Below are 17,048 nucleotides of genomic sequence, written 5' to 3'. Positions count from 1 at the left end.
CCAAGCAGAGTCAGGACATCACTGGCCAGAATGCCCTGTGATGAGCTTGTTCATAATTACACAGCCTGAGCTACTTGCTCTTTCTTTGATATCCAAAGATTCTGAAGTCCTGAAGCATAAACTGGGGTCTTGTTATCGATTATAGCATCCCCAAGTTTATGCAATTATGTTTGCCTCCAATTAAGTTAAAGGTATTTAGCTGTTGACCCATCTATTGCGACACCCTCTCTTTGCTTCCCAAAGTACACCCACAGGGCCCACACTTCATCCACTTTCTCTAGAAACTGTTAGGTAAGTGTTGTTTGCTCTTAGGAAACTGGTACCTTCAAAAGTGACGTTCCTGAAAGCACGAGCGAATTTAGGGGTGGTGACTTCTTCTCCGTTTTCAAGAAATATCTTCAACATGTGTCCAAAGAGCAAGACTCCATTCAAGTAGGCAGCAGCAAAATCATTTTTTGCCTGAATGAGAAAGAAAAGTCTTAAAATGAGTTCCACCCTGCCCCTCCCCCAAAAGATTCTGGTTTCGAACCTGGAGAAAAACTTTCTTGGGGTCAGCAGGGTAACCGGAAAGGTAAAGGAATATTAGGGGAATTGTAGGGACGGTATTAAAGGAAATTTTGGCAAAAAACTTTCTTTGGACCAGAGCTCTTTATCATCCCCACGTCACAATTCTGTCCTCTCTTGGGATCAATAAACTGCGAACACAGCCTTTGGGGAAGTACTTAAAAACAGCTGTGCTTCCCTCCCACGATGATAAAATATTTTATTTCAACCAGGAAGGACAACATACAGCATTTTAAATTCTTGTAAGGTTTTATATAGAAATAATGCTTTCATTTAAGAGTAAAAGAGAACAGCAACAAAAATAACTCTGCTGCCTTTGAGTATCCTGAGGGGCGAGAAGAGTTCTGATTGGATGATACCACTGAATTTGCTTTGGAGACAGTCCTGATTGGGTGTTAGTTCAAGCCACAAAGGTCTGCCCTGGAGAACATAAGCAGGGGTCAGAACTCCTCTGCCGTTGTAGCAGAGGAGTGGTGGTCTTCACAGAACTGGGCTATGGTTTAAAAGCTCTGTGTCCCCCCGATTAAAAGTTCTGTTGTCTCAGACACTTTATTTGGTTGCACCAGGTCTGAAGTTGCAGCAGGTGGGTCCTTAGTTGCAGCTCATGGGCTCCTTAGTTGCAGCTGAACTTCTCCTTAGTTGCGGCATGTAGGCTCCTTATGTGTGGCAAGCGGGCTCCTTAGTTGTGGAATGCAAACTCTTAGTTGCGACATGCATGTGGGATCCAGTTCCCTGACCAGGGATCGAACCCAGGCCCGCTGCATTGGGAGCTCGGAGTCTTAACCACTGCACCACCAGGGAAGTCCCTGGCTCAGATACTTTGGATCACCCACCTGTGAAGAATCACACTTTTGCCAGAGCCTAGAAACTGTGCAAGTGATATCTGAATACTACACACAGAAGTATATTTGCTAGAAAATATAAAGAGGAAAAACTAAAGCACCTCTCGTTGGTTTTAGTGTCTTTTGCTGAAATCATCCTTTCATGAGATGAAAAGAATCAGTTAAGCAGTTAACCCAAAGGTGTTGCAGCCCCTGATTTTGGCCAGGCTGCAAAACAGAGGGCTTAGAACTGCTAGTCTAGACAAAACTGTGATTCTCTCAAAGGTCCCCAACTTTCCTCACTGCTCTTTGGGCCCTGTCATCCCAAAGTTGTTCAGGGTCCTCAGGACTGACTGCCCCTTCCCTCCGCTTTCCTCTCCAAACCTGCTCTCAACTGTGTCTGAGGGCAGAAAACATCTGATGAATTTAGTTGCATTTAAGGTGCAGTGACTGATAAAACCCAAAGCAGTATTAGAGGCAGGGATCTTGCATTTAATTGAGACATTAATGATTTAATGTTCAATTGGAGGTTCTTTTTCTGGGACAAATGCTTAACCAGATGGGATGCTGGGATAAGAGGAATAAACCAGGCCTTGCCTGGAAAAATATGAACAGTGGTCTACTTAATTAAAAAAAAAGGGATAATGTCTAAACCTAGGAATATGTACCTCTAGAGGTAGAAATTTGATATCAGGGCCAGAAGAAAGTTGCTTTAGGAGGTAGGGAACTTCATTTATCTTTCATTGCTTAATTCTACCTCTCCTAAGTTAGCAGGCCTTCTTGTGATCTTCCCACACGGCTGCTTCTGGTGTTACAGCAGTGTGTACTGTGGTGCTGGTCTAGAGCCTCACACAGTGACCTACAGTAAGAGTTTTGTTTGTTTTTTTGTTTTGCTGCATTGGGTTTTCGTTGCTGCTCAGGCACACGGGCTTTCCTCTAGTTGTGGCGAGTGGGGGCTTACTCTTCATTGCAGCACACAGGCTTCTCAGTGCAGTGACTCCTATTGTTGCAGAGCATGGGCTCTAAGCACGTGGGCTTCAGTAGTTGCAGCACACAGGCTCAGTAGTTGTGGCTTTCAAGCTCTAGAGCGCAGGCTCAGTAGTTGCGCACGGGCTCAGTTGCTCTGCCGCTTGTGGGATCTTCCTGGACCAGGGATTGAACCTGTGTCCCCTGCATTGGCAGGCAGATTCTTAATTACTACACCCCCAGGGAAGTCCTACAGTAAGAGTTTTAATAGCAGGAATCCTGCTATTACACACAACTGGCCTCAGTTAACATTTGTTGAGTGCATTGGAACAAGTGAAAAAACAATAATTGCTCATTTTAGAATTTGGCTCCCAAATGGAAGAATGATACCTTTGCCAAAAAAATAATAGTATATATGTATATAAAGCTTACCAGTGATAAAGTCTTGGATAAAGAGCTATTTGAGGTAGAATTTTCAGGAGGCAGTGTCAGAACAAGAACATTTTTCATATAGTCAGGGGCTGTGACATTGTCCCTGAAGTAGTGGTCACTGTAATAAAAAGTACAAGTTTCTCATGAAATTTAGATCCCTCCAAAAATAGAAATGGAGCTTCTACAATTCACACATGAGCCTTGAAATAGTTTAAAACATTTTTTTTTTCCTGCAAAACTTTCTACTTTCCCCAGATAACTTTATTTTCTTCTACACCTGCTACCTTGAATAGCAGAAGTTAGGCAGCTGTGGTAGCATACACAAATGGAAAGGAAGATCAGAATACAAATACTTCTCTGAGGAAGTTTTTTTTTTTTTTTTTTGGCTCTGGACACGTAAGCTTGTTTTCAAGGCTTAATGACTCTTGGTTTATACCTGGAAACTTTCTTTTCCTTAAGTGCTCATAACATTTTAGAGATTTAGGGATAGGATAAAGAAAAACTTTATGAATTAAACTTCCTTTCCAGATGGTGAAACATAAGCATGAAAAGACTAAGCATTTTCTCCAACACGGTAAGCTTCTTAACATTAGATTATCAGTCTTTGTATCCTCGACTCCTAGACAATATTGGTACATCGTGGACCCTCAATACTGTCTGAGATGGAGCTGCCAATCACATGGCTTCCAAGCTTCTAATTATTTTAATGTTTTAATGTGCAAATAATCTAACAAGCTTGAACTGCTGTAACTAGGATGACCATCATTTAATATTCAAACAGTAGGTGAACACATCTATGTACAGAGGACTGTGTTGAATAGTTTGTTCATATCATCACATCTAATCCTAAAAGCACCCTTATAAAGCAGACATTTTTATTCTCACTTTACAAATGAGAATCTCAAGATATACTAAGTAATACCCAAGAGTCAAATGAACCAGAGTGTCACAATTAGAATTTGAACCCAAGTTATGTCTCGTTTCAAATAAATCTCATGATCTTCCCCAAACAGAGCCACGTGTCCATAAGGAATAGTGACAAAAGAATGCCAACACTTTGGCAGTTGATAGAAGATCTGCAAAAAATAAATTACATCAAGCTGGTTACACTGAGGCCTCCTTCCAGAGGACAAAGCAGCTATTGAAAGCAGCTATCTGTGTAGTTGTAGGAATAAAATGCTGATAATTTTGCCCTTTTTTTGTATTCTGCAGCTAAAAGTCTCAGCTGACTAAATTATCCTCAGGAACAAGATAGGCCTGCAGTTCCTATGCTTCATTTTTCTCAACACTGGGACAAGAACATTTAGTGTGGGTGCAGGTACAGGAATGGCTTCTGGTCTGAACACAGACAGGCAATGATTAATGAACCAGTCAGATAAGTGGAGTCACATGATCTAGCTGATGGGGCAAGGGACACAGGGGTACCAGCAACACCTTTTTTGAGCTTAATCCGACTCAAATATTAACTTGGGACAGTTTGTTTGTGGGGTCTCCAACCATATTAGAAGATGAGTGGTGAAAAGAGGGGATATGATAAAAGGTGATTTCTGTTCTCCAGAATTTTCTCCCCTCAGTTCCAGAGAAGTGCAGAGGAAGAGCTCACCACCCAGTAACTACCACAGAGGGCAAAGAATAATTGTGTAAATCAAATTCACTTAACAGGTGGCTCGTCAAAGGTGGCTGAAGGAAAAATAATCTAGGACCAAAGGCCATTAGCAATTGAAAGCATAGATATGGCCCATATTCTCAGAAATATGATTGGAACATTAGTTGATTTATTACTGCCTGGAAAAAAAAAACCTTAATATCAGGTGGAGACCAGGATCTTTGTTGAATGGGCATGTGGCTTTAATGGGGATTTCACAAAACTTCTGTATTTAGACATGATACTGATGTCAAAGCTATACATCTCTGCTAAGGCTGTAATTAATTAAATAAGAATGAGGGTGTGAAAAAGCAGAAATGAAACCTCAGTTAAAAATTATCTTCATGCTGAATCCCATTTTAGGCTGTGCAAAACATGAGAGAAGAGAATATCTTCTGGAAATCCTTTGAGTACTTCCTTTCAGAAAGGAGGAGAGTTCTTTCAACTATTATACCTACTTGAATAAATCCACTAGAATAATGACAGTGTCTTCGGCCACTGCTCGGTCACCCTTGAGGGCGTTGACGGTGTCTGGCGTACCACACATAACGATCACTGCAGGGGAGAGAGCAAGACAGGGAGAAAAATATACAAAAATCTGCTCCCAGGCAGGAAGGGAACCAGGTGCCTGGATGTGAATCCAGTAAGTCCATGCTACGTTCATGTTTTAAGATCAACCCCAATTCCTCAAATTTACTCCCCCCTCCTTTTATTTTTCATTTACAGTCATAGAGTCAGAGTACGGCTGCCTGGGCTCTTAAAAAGAATCACCTAGTCCATCCCTTTAATTTTATTGATTTAAGGAGAGTGTAGCCAAGATGCCAATGGGATTAAAAACTGGTGGATAACAGGAAGAGTTCTGATAGTCAAGTATTTGAGTCCAGTTTAGTGTTTATTCCATTACATGAGGCTGGAGTAGTTACAAAAACTATTTTCATTAATAAGTGAAGTAGAATCACCACTTGTAACCTCTCCTTGGGTTTTGCTTGCAGCTTCTTAACTCAGAACCCAGTGATTTCAGTGATAGAGTCCCAATCTGATTCCCTAAGCTCTCCTACCCACTGCAGCCAGATTTCGCAAATGCACAGCTTGATGAGTAGGATGAGTAGGCTGGGAGACACTTCTTTGGATCTGTTCATACACTGTGTGGTCCAGTTGAATTGTAAACACTTTAGGGACACGAATCATTTTATATTTCTTCTTTCCCATATTTTGGTCAATGTTTTGCAAATGGTAGGTTCTTAAAGTGGCAAATGCTTAATAATGACAGTAAGAGATGTTTTGAGTAACACCAGGAAATTCTGCCAAGCAAGAACCTTTCCTTGCAGAAAATTCCACAGTTGATTCCTTTGCTCCTGATATGTTCTTATTTGTAAAAAGAATTCTGTGGAGAGTGAGATAAATCACCAAATACCTTAGTGAGAATGACTTTATCTTTTTCGCCTTTCACACTTGGCCTATAATTGAGAGATCACTGGGCAGGTGAAAGACAGAGAGAGTAAAGCAAAGTGAGACAATCCTTGCTTACCTGGTAATCTTGCCTAAGGCTACATATCAATAAATATATCCTCTTGGTCACCAGGGTGCAGAATATTTGAGGATTCATCACAAATCCAACAATATATTAGATTGTGATTAACTTAAAAAGCAGTTTACTGATGGTGGATCGTGATATCATTCTGGCTTATAAAAGCTTGATTTCAGCATCATGATTATTTTCATGATAATATATTTGCTCAACACTACTTTGCTAATTTCTCTCAGAGGATAAGGTTTTAATCAGCAAAGGGAACAGTATAACGGAGTTGCATGCAGCTACAGATCTCCCCAAACATACAAAATATACAGTAACGATGATAGCTCAGTGGTGGTAGCTTTGTCAGAATGACTCATAGGGAGGTGGTAGTTGTGAGGAAGTAGCTGGCAAAAAATTATCTTCATGTCTTCTTACCATTGCTTTTTCTGTTCTGGTCCATTAAGATACGCTGAAACTCGTTATCTCCTCTCAACATCTCCTTGAAGGCAAGTTTCTGAGAAAAATAAGAAACTCCAGCCTCCAGAGCATTGAGGTACCTAGAACAGAAAAAAAGAGAAACTCTTAGAAATCAGCTTCATGGCTTTCCATGTTGTTTGCTCACTGTTTATAGATCTGTCCAGGGACTTGTTCACCTAAAATTCATTTCCACCATTAACACAATTGACAATACACACCATGATACCAATGGTTAGGACTATGGACAACTAATTTAGGGAAAGTACAGGGAAAGTTTTAGGGAATCTTCATGTGTACACACAAATAGTAGACACTTGACAAATCCCTTATCAAGGCTTCTTGCTATTTGCTGAAGGAAGGCTACTCTGCTCTCATCCCATTACCACAGATAAATTGAAACTTTTGAATCTATATTACAAAAATTCAGAGTTGATAGGAATAATTTCTCCTCCTGTGTGAAACAGACTTCTGTGTGTTCCAAGTTCACCCCAAAGTTTCTAGGATGATGCCTTAGGGTTGATTCTTATGTTTCCCTAGATGTGCATTCCCAGTGGTACCCTATTTGAGTGTTCTGCATGCTTGGGTGGAGAGAGACTGCAGACTCCTTCAAGAGATTCTTTCTGCCACCTTTGCTGGAGTTGTGTGAACCTTGTAATTTTATTTTATCGATGGTACCCAATATCCTGTTCTCTCCACCACCATTATTCCTCTGAAAAGCTGCGAGAGAAATGATATCTAACCTGTGTAGGACAGGCAGAATGCATATTCTCTGCTATTATATGTTGCACCGTAATATGACAGTATTTACTTCTGGTTTCCGTTCTTCTTATCTGTAAAATGGAGATCATAGTATTTGTTCCCTTTTCTTCAGAGAGTTTACTCTGAGGAACCAATAAAACTAATGTGAAAGTACTTTGAAAATTAGAAAGAGTGTTGCACATGCAATGATTATATTAATGACACCATGTTTCCTTTGGCCCCTTTACATTTATTTATTTATTTATAATTATTTTTTTAAATGGAAACAAAACTTTCATTAAAATATATTTATTGCTAGGTCACTTAGGCCATTTGGGGAGAATTAGAAAAAAATGTAGTCAATGTGTTTACAATTACAGACACTTTATGTCAATCACATTGAGGCAACGAAATACGTTGGATCACCGTTAACTAACAAACTCTATGAGAAAATGCAACTTTTTGAAAATATGTTTGAAAAACATTTGTTCAGAGTTCTTAAGACATATAACGCACTCCATATGATTTCTTTTTATTAATATGAAACATTAACTGCTCACTCTATAGAATAAACGTTCATTATTCAATTGGCTCTGTAGATCTCATATCCTAAGACTGTCAACCTCAATATCAGACTCTACTTCTTAAACCATTATATTCTAGTAATTAATAACAATTTGGGGAGAGGTCAGGAAGAAAACTGTGGCCACCTTGAATAACTCTGTGCACTCCTTTTAGGAAAGAAATATTAGGTAACTTTAAAAACATGTTCTTGAAAAGACATTTTTCACTTTGCTGTACAGCAAAACTAACACAACATTGTAAATCAACTATACTCCAATAAAAAAATTTTTGTAAAGTGCTTAACACAATGTTTGGCAAAAAGTAAGGACTCAAAAAAAGTTAGTTGCTGTTAAAAAAAAAAAAGACATTTTTACCTGTTGTTACTGACTTAGATCATGGTATCAGTGAAAGTGTTGTATGTTTCCAAATGAAATTTCAATTTGACCTGAAGTTAATGGGTATCTACTTCAGAGAATTACGCTTAATATATCTAGTTCAAATAGGGGTAACAAGCAGCCTTATCTAAATATATTTACAGCTTAAGAATGAAATGAATGAAATGTAAGCTATGTACCATTTGTGTGTAAGCAAGTGGTCTGGTCTCCATTCCCAAACCTGCTACTCACGGAAGGCGTGTCTGATAACAATAACTAGAGGCCTGCTGAGAACTTATGGCTTCTCTCCATGCTAAGTGCCAGAAGGATATGAATGGTCCTGCTTACCAGAAACAGTCCTCAGACTCGGTGCTATTCTTGAAAACATAGGCACTGTTCCAGGAAAAAGCTTTGAATGGAAAATGATTGACCTTCCAAAAGTCAACCAAGAAGTACATCAGCTTCCTAGCTGGAGACATCAGCCTGGATAAAGTGTCTTTGTAGTCGCACGACAATCCAAAACTTCCAGCTGAAATCATGGGATAGTTCAAATCTGTGTCAAGGCTATGCCAAGAGGTAAGAAAGACACCAACATCAGGATTAACTTCAGTAGCACAAATAAGGCCCCTCTTTAAGCTGTTTCAGCATGTGGGTATGAATAACAAGAATGAAACAGGGTCATTCAAGCAGGTGCTCAACTTACATAGGTCTGTCCCACACAGGTGAATTTAAAACAATATTTACCGAACGTATGCTATGTTCTAAGCATATTCTGGGTGTTTGCTTGTATATGTGGCTTGGTGACTTTGATTTACTCTAAAATGAGTTGTCATTTGGGTTGTCCTAACATATAGGCTGGGACATATGGACTTTGGGGAATAGGGCTGAGAAAAAATATAAAATGGGCCACCACAGCTACTGCAAACGTTGTAAAGCCCAAAAGATGCCCCTTGCAATTCCCTCCATGCATTGCCTTATTTTCAGTTCTTCTATGGGCTACCTCTGAGACAGACATCACTTGAGGGCTTTACAGTTTTCCTTCTCCTGCTCAGCACATGGATCTGCTTGTGGTTCCTTAACCATATTGAGCTTTATTTTCTACCAGGGTCTTCACAAATGCCAGAAATGCTGTTCCCCTCTCTCTTTGCCTGGTTGATTCTCATTCAGTGGGTCCTAGATTAAATATCTCTTTATCCATCAGAACTGTCCTTGATACCTAAGACCAGGTAATCACTTGGGTGAGAATCTGTTTAGTATCTTCCTCCTCCACTAGACTGCAAGCACTGTGAAGGTGGACTCAGGCCTGGCTTGTCCACCTCAGTATCTCCGGTCTGCCTGGTTTACATGTAGATGCTTAATACGTATTTGATAAAGGAAGGAAAACGACATCCTCTTTCATTTTCGGTGCTCCCCCACAAGATGTCACCTGGGTGTCCTGCTTGCATTTCAAACTCCCTATGTTCAGTCAAATCTGTCTTTTATTTTTGTTTCTCAAAACTGTTCCTTATCCTGATTTTCGCACTTCTTTTAATGTTTTGAGATCTCAAAGCCTTTTTGACTACTTTTCGTCTTTCACTCCAACATCCAATCAGTTACCAAATGCTACTGATTCTACTTTTAAATATCTTTAAAGTGATCCTCCTATTCCAAGTCAACTGCTTTCTTGCTAATTCAGGCCCTCCCACTCCCCTGCGGACTTTCCTGTCCTCAGTCTCTCCTGGTGGGCTCCTGCCTTTCTTACACACTGTTGTCCATTACTCTTCCCAAAGTTGAGCTGCTTCTGATGGCACTTCCCTGTCCAGCCTTAGTGGCTTCTGATGCAAGTCTAATTAAAAACCCTTCCCTCACTTGAAACTCATGGCCTCCCAAATACCGCCCTATCTAACTTTTCAATTTTTATCTCTACTATTCCCCTATACATCTCTTGCACTCAGTTAATACAGACTTTCGCAAATTTTCTACACTTCCCTGCTGCTCTGCTTTTACATATACTTCTCCCTCTGCCAGCCAGGATGCTTATCACCTCATCTATACCCATTACAGTGTAACCCATTCTTCAACACCCACATACCACCTCCTTCATGAAGTCTTTCTCCCCTTGAAGCTGAATGCTCCCAATCAGAAGGACCATTTCCTTCTGTGCATTCTGTATTTCTCTAAGGGAACCTGTCCCACTCTGCCTTTATTGGTAACCAGTGCCCTTGTCATCTTCATTTTATCTTTTTTTAATTTCTAATTCTATTTTATAAATTTATTTATTTATTTATTGGCTGCGTTGGGTCTTCGTTGCTGCACATGGAATTTCTCTAGCAGCGGTGAGCGGGCTTCTCACTGCAGTGGCTTCTCTTGTTGAGGAGCATGGACTCTAGGCTCGAGGGCTTCAGTAGTTGTGGCACGACAGCTCAATAGTTGTGGCCCGTGGGCTCTAGAGGGCAGGCTCAGTAGTTGTGGCGCACGGGCTTAGATGCTCCGAGACATGTGGGATCTTCCTGGATCAGGGATCGAACCTGTGTCCCCTGCACTGGCAGGTGGATTCTTAACCACTGCACCACAAGGAACGTCCCCACCTTCTCTATTTTACTTAATTGCCTCCACTCTGACACAACCAAAATGCGTCTTTGTACATGGAAGTTCCTCATAAACAGTGAATCGATGTTCTAATTCTCTTTTCCTTCTGAGCACACTCTCCAGCAATAATAATAAATGCTGAGTGCAAGGAAGGCAAGATTCTGTATTCAGAAGATGAGCTCAAATGTGCTTCTGCAGAGTGTCTATGGTATGTGTGGGCGTGGATATCTGAGTCGGTTTGTACAGCTGGGTAGGAGGTGTGAGAGGCAGACTTTGCAGAAGTCTAGTGTCTACCCTTCAAAACCTACTGCAAGGGTTCCTTCAGCATCGTTTTCTTCGTGTAGACAAAGGGTGATCCTTGATTCAGGGGAAATGGAACAGATGAAAGAAAGGCATGTGACAGGGATTTGGACTGGGGAAGGGGTGATCTGGCAGAACCAATGTTTTGTGGTGATGAGAATTACACTGAGTGAAATGAACGAAAGGAAGGAGGGCAATTTTCCCAAAGCCAGAGAAGTATTTTCACTCTAAAATATTGACATATTGGAATCTTTTTTTTTCTCCTAAGCTGATAAGGGCACTGTGCAAAGTACTTTAGTATGTTATTTACGTAAGCCTCAAATAGTGCTATGAAATAAGAACCCTGCTACCGTCCCTATCCTTACAGCCCTAAGGAGGGAATGGAGCCCTGCTAGTGCCCTAGGGTGCTGCACTTTCACCTGTGTTTGCGTTCCTTCTGTCCATACTGCTGGGAAGATTTCCTTTACTCAGCTTTCAAATTATTCAAGTTCACTATCTTCCCTGCTTCCTGCCTGGAGTCCAATTTTTCACCTCTACCGCTTTGCTTCTCGAGCTCAGATATTAGTAACTGAACCGGACCAGCTGCTGTCATTCACCCCACACTGAGCAAAGGCCAAGTTACCCGCATGAAGGAATGACAGTTATAGAGAGACTGCAGAAGACGAGGGCCCCAGCACCCCTGACTGTGTGGCCTGGACTAGACTGCTGTTTGATAAATCATTTAAATATCGATATCATGTCCTGACCTCAATTCACAGGGGCATGAAAGCAACAACAAACCAAATTACTTACTACATCTGGAAGGTAGAATAGGTACACGAGGGCCCCATGAGGACACAGCCCATCCGTTTTTTACTCTGTAGGAGAAAAAAAAAATAAAAACCTAACTAATTCCTAAAAACCCAAAACATGAATCAATGCACAGGAAAGAAGCGGCAAGGGGAAGAAGCCTCCCAGAAAGCTAGAAAGTGGGCATCTCGAGATGTTAGACTACAGAGCAGAAAGGAGCCGCATGTATGCCTTGGGCTGGGCGAGGGCCAGCGGAGGGATAAAGGGGTCTAAGTGGGGAGAGGCAGCAGGCGGAGGGAAGGGCATCCCGCTGAAGGTCAGCTGACAGAACGCGAACCTGGACTCTCTGTCAAGCGGAAGATGTTGAGTAGTGGAAGGACCAGCAGATTGGAACAGCAGTAGCCTCTGTAAGCCAAGGGGTGAAGAGGCTAGATCTGAAGGTGCTGTGGAGGGACAGGGCAAGTTTTGGGTTTAGGGAGAGCTACAAAGCAGGGCTGGAGAGAACAAAATGCAATGTGGCTGGTCGGGAGACTATAGAGGTCACATTCCACTCTCTCTCACAGGAAAATTGATCAGGAATATTCCATCCTTGGTGTTGGAGAACGAGGTCACACCCACCTCTGGAGAACAAGGTAGAGGGAGGAGACACATCTTGGCAGAACTGCAAAGTGGAGTTTATTAAACACCCCTTGCTCACTCCTCGCCCTCCCACGATGGAGAACACCCGCTGTAATGAGCCATGCTTCCTGACATGACTGCGGCCAGTCTGGTCGATGTGATGTTATTGATTAGAGCTTTAGAACCGTGGCTCTGTGCCCAGTGCTCTGCTTCCTAGAGAGTCTTTTCTTAGATTTCTGTAGTAAAGGAGCATCTTGCACCCTACTTTCCTCTAGAGAGCTTGGAACACGCTTCAGCTCCATAAAGCTCTGGCTGGGGTTGGGGTTGGGGTTGGGAGGAGAGAGCAGGCAGGAATCTCTCTCTCCCCATTTCCACCCTTTGGCATTACAGTGACTCCTTTAAAGTTAGGTTTCAAATTCAGCCCTTAGGCCATAAACCTGTGCCCGTGTATATGGTGATGACTTGTAACAGATGTCTGGCGTAAAGCTTCAGAATATATTTTTTAATAGGGAACCTCAGATTTTTCTTGAGGGACACAAAGGCAAACCAGTTAATAACATTTAATTTTTTTTAGGTTTTAGAAACAATTGAAAACAAAATAATTCCCCTCCATACCACTGAACGTGTACAGACAGAGTACAGCTAAGGTTCTCCCCACTTTCCTGGATTCCCAGAGGGCCCTGGTATGGGAGAGGTGCTGATGGACAGGTGCCCAAGCGCACGCGTGGTCCTCTTGTGTCAGGAGCGTGTGCACAGACTCTACAAAGGCAGGTACTCACTGAAATCGTCCTGAGGAGGTCGAGGCCTTCACACGTGCTACTCCGGCAGTCACTGGACTTATAAATCACACCTTCCGAATAGATGAAGGTGGCATTCACGGTCACATTTAGGCCTGTTATCCAGAAAGGAGGGGAAAGAGAAGACTAGTGTTATTTCTCAGTAAGTTTATGGCAGCCATGAGATTTACCTTTTGCCAATTGATCCTGGGGAAAAAATGGTTATCCATCTTAAACCTAGGAATATTTGAGTTCTGAGTTCTTTTTTTTTTTATTACAAATTCTTTAATTAATTAATTAATTTATTATTTTTGGGGGGTACGAGTTCTGAGTTCTTATATTATTCCTTGTCACTTCTTTCCTCTCTCTGCCTCTGTCTCTCTGTCTCTCCCTCAGCAGCTTTAATGAGGTGTAATTTTCCCATCATTAAAAATCACCCCTATAAAGTGTATAATACAACGATTTTTAGTAAATATATGTTTTTGTGCAACCACCCCACAATTCAGTTTCAGAACATTTTTATTATGTTCATGGCTCTCTTCAGCCTCTTTTCACAGCTCTAGCCTCAGGAAGTTTCCTATACGGGTCTGGGGAGCATTAGGAAAGCAAAGACATAGACTTTACGATATCTGCCCTTTTGTGTTTCCAAGGTGCTGGTTCTGTTTGCTGCCAAGCTGCACGTCAACACCTGCGTGGTCTGTCCCCCAAGCCAAAGCGAAGTGTACCTCTTCTGGCCCAGGACCTTTGGATAGTGGGTTACCTTCAGACGAAGGCAAGAGCGTCTATGGTTCTATCCCTGGGTATTTTGGAAAGGAAGAAAGAGATGGCAGAATCATTTGATCAAATTCCATCTTACATTTGAGTCTCCTTCCAATAAAAAATATTCTGATGTCTGACTCTCAAGCAGAGATGCCTTTAATCTTGCCAAGCCCTTACACAGGAAGTCTGGAAACCTCAGTGGCTAGTCTGGCAGTATGAGTGACTTTGTAGGTGTCCTTACGAAGAGCCATTTCAATTTCTCTAACTTGGTTCACTCATATGTATAATAGGATTAAAACCAGGTTTGTCAAATTTAATAATTTTCACTACCTTTGAAAGAGTAAAGCATGTCAACAACAGAAGGTAATGTTCTTCTGAACATCCACGTAAGAATGTTTTTAAAGATCGACACCTATTATTTCAGAGAATATAAGAGTCTGCACTTTTACAACAGACACCTCAGAGATGTGTCTACCAACTAGGGAGCATTTTCATCTCTTGCTTTTTCTGGTTAATTCAAGAACAACTTAGTTCTGATATTTTGTTTGGTAAAAGATGTAAAGAAGAGATGAAAGTACATATTTTGTTTGGTGGAACAAGCCAGCTAGGAGAGGTCGATGTAATAAGGTCAGAGAAAATTAATGGAAGGAGTGGGGTCAGTGATGGGTTTAATAGCCATGAACACTTAATTGCTTGTAGCCACATGCCAGCCACAGTGCTAAGCATTGGATACCCTTTATCTCAGGTACTGATAACTCCCATAACACTAGGGTGAATATAGGGTATAGGAGGCCAGGAGGATGGTATGAGTGAAGCTGTAGGGGACCTGGGGCAGTGGGAGAGGGCATGTGGGAAACAGTAGAAAGTCGGGCCGGAGAAGGTCTGGGGAAGTAGCAAGAGGAGTCGGGGATGAAGTGGAGGCTGGTGCACAGTCATGTAATAAACACAGGACCTTGGGAAGATGGCCATATCTGCAGCCGCTCATGTGTAAGCTAGCTCCTCCCCTCAACCCCCTGTCCCTTTGGGGCTCTCTCCTACCACCAGGAAAAACACTGAAGATGACATGCTGCAGCCCGTGATGGGCACTGCAAAACCCAAGTGTAAATCCTGCACAAGGCCTTGGAGAAGGAGAACCAATATCTATTGAGTGTGACCTCAGACAGGTGACTTCACCTCTGGGGCCCCAGTCTGCCATCCATTTGTTGCTAGAATAGAGCTGGATGATCTCTGTTACTATATGCTTAGTTACCACGGGCTATGGATTTTTGCACGCTTTATTTCACGTAATCCTCCCCTGAATCCTCTGAGGGTAGTTAAAATTTTATCTCTCCCATTTAAAAATAAGAGAAAGGAGATCTAGAGAGGTGGATTAACTTGCTTAGGGTTACCAGCTGGCAGGCAGAGGAGCTGCTTTTGAACGGAGGGCAGGCTGATTCCAGAACGGATACGCTACCGAACAGCAGTGCTCAAAGTGTCTGCCATGGACCCCTAAGGCACCTTGAGACTCTTTCAGGAGGCCCATGAGGTCAAAACTATTCCATAATTATTTTAAGACATTCTTTGCTTGTTCCCACTCTCCTTCTCTCATGAGCATATAGTGGAGTTTTCCAGAGGCTCCATAATATGCAGTATGGCAACATTTTAGCTGCAGAAGCAGATATGAGAATCCAACCATTTTCTATTAAGCCTTATATTAAAGATTTGCTAAAAGGTGAATCTATGCCACTTTTCCCACCTACTTTTACTTTTTGGTTTGAGAAATATGTTTTCTTTAATAAGAAATTTTATTTATATTAACAAATTCTTACAATTGTTCTTTTAATGAGCAAACATTTTGACCATTTTTCAGTTTTAATTTCCCACATAATAAATAGAGAATAGATGTAACTATACAAACAAAACTCTTCAGAACCCACAGTTATTTTTAAGACTGTAAAAAGGCCTCGAGATAGAACTATCTGAGAACCATGTCTGTAGCGTGTGCTGTAGTAAGATGCTGCCTCTCGTCACTATGGTGATGTGAACTGTTTTCGCTTTGCTTTTTAATTTGGTGGGGGGAGATCTTATCCCTTTTATCTCCCCAAATCCCAAGTGATTTCTCAAGAAAATACTGAACACGTCTTAGACAATGGGATGGGATGACTTCAAATTAAAGCTTAATTTATAGAACAAGCAGTTCCCCAAGTGCTGTTTAACCCCTGTCCTGCTTGCACTCCACACACCATACCATGAGATCTCGGTCCTGGGAAGGTGAGTGGAGCAGTATAGAATATAGGGTGATTTCAGAATGCTCGCTCTCTCCTATCTAGGGCTTTGAGGATGGGACTGGACCAAAGTGAATTTGGATATAGATGCTGGAGTCTAGGAAAGCGACCCTCAGCACATGACAGAATGTGGAGGGTGCGGACCAGGTGCATTCAGCCACAGCACGGACATCCTCGGGAAGCTGATTTCCTAAGGTTGAAGGAATCTTTTTCTCATGTTTTCCACCAAGTCCTGTGTATTCTTCAAAACCTGCAAAGCTTTCCTAAGTACTAGGGGAAAATATTGTTCTCTTCCATTCGGATATCACCCACATTTGAACTTTCTTTTCTTCAAGCTAGCCCTTAAGTATATTGTCTTAATTTTTTTCCCCAAATAACAATGCTAAATATGTTTAGGCCATAAATCTATCTTTCCCTCACAAGCTGCGCTTTTTTTAAAATTCATTTATTTATTGGCTGTGTTGGGTCTCCGTTGCTGCACATGGGCTTTCTCTAGTTGCAGTGAGCAGGGGCTACTCCTCATTGCGGTGTGCAGGCTTCTCATTGTGGTGGCTTCTCCTGTTGCAGAGCACGGGCTCAGTAGTTGTGGTGCATGGGCTTAGCTGCTCCGAGGCATGTGGAATCTTCCTAGCCCAGGGATCGAACCCGTGTCCCCTGCATAGGCAGGCAGATTCTTAACCACTGCACCACCAGGGAAGTCCCACAAGCTGCATTTCTTGAGTTTACTATTTCATGAACATCCATACAACAAAATGCAACATCAAATGTAGAAATTTGGGATCAGTATTTATTCTTTCACCACCCCCCTTCCAAGTCTCCTCGTATTGAGTCCATTTAAAAACCTCACCGTTATTGACTCAAATATTTTACAAATGAA

The 17,048-nt window shown here is 41.8% G+C and overlaps 1 protein-coding gene across 10 annotated transcripts in view; it reads right to left on the bottom strand.

Moving 5' to 3' along the window:
• GUCY2C (guanylate cyclase 2C) overlaps positions 1-17,048 on the bottom strand; it is a 114,929-nt gene that overhangs the window by 56,964 nt on the left and 40,917 nt on the right. For all 10 annotated transcript variants that reach the window (XR_009048345.1, XR_009048346.1, XR_009048347.1 and 7 more), the window contains 7 exons: positions 13,152-13,264; positions 11,758-11,822; positions 8,446-8,661; positions 6,380-6,501; positions 4,887-4,983; positions 2,784-2,901; positions 324-459 (listed from right to left, as the gene is read on the bottom strand). Coding sequence is in view for 7 of the 10 variants with exons in the window: in XM_057701221.1 (XP_057557204.1) it covers positions 324-459; positions 2,784-2,901; positions 4,887-4,983; positions 6,380-6,501; positions 8,446-8,661; positions 11,758-11,822; positions 13,152-13,264 (867 nt within the window). In the remaining 3 variants the exon portion in view is untranslated. The remainder of the gene's footprint in view (positions 1-323; positions 460-2,783; positions 2,902-4,886; positions 4,984-6,379; positions 6,502-8,445; positions 8,662-11,757; positions 11,823-13,151; positions 13,265-17,048) is intronic.

The sequence above is a fragment of the Hippopotamus amphibius genome, chromosome 12 (assembly GCF_030028045.1).
Source record: "Hippopotamus amphibius kiboko isolate mHipAmp2 chromosome 12, mHipAmp2.hap2, whole genome shotgun sequence".
In the NCBI taxonomy this organism is placed as follows: Eukaryota; Metazoa; Chordata; class Mammalia; order Artiodactyla; family Hippopotamidae; genus Hippopotamus; species Hippopotamus amphibius.
The sequence above is the reverse complement of the archived record's forward strand: the minus strand, read 5'-3'. Positions and strand labels throughout refer to the sequence as shown.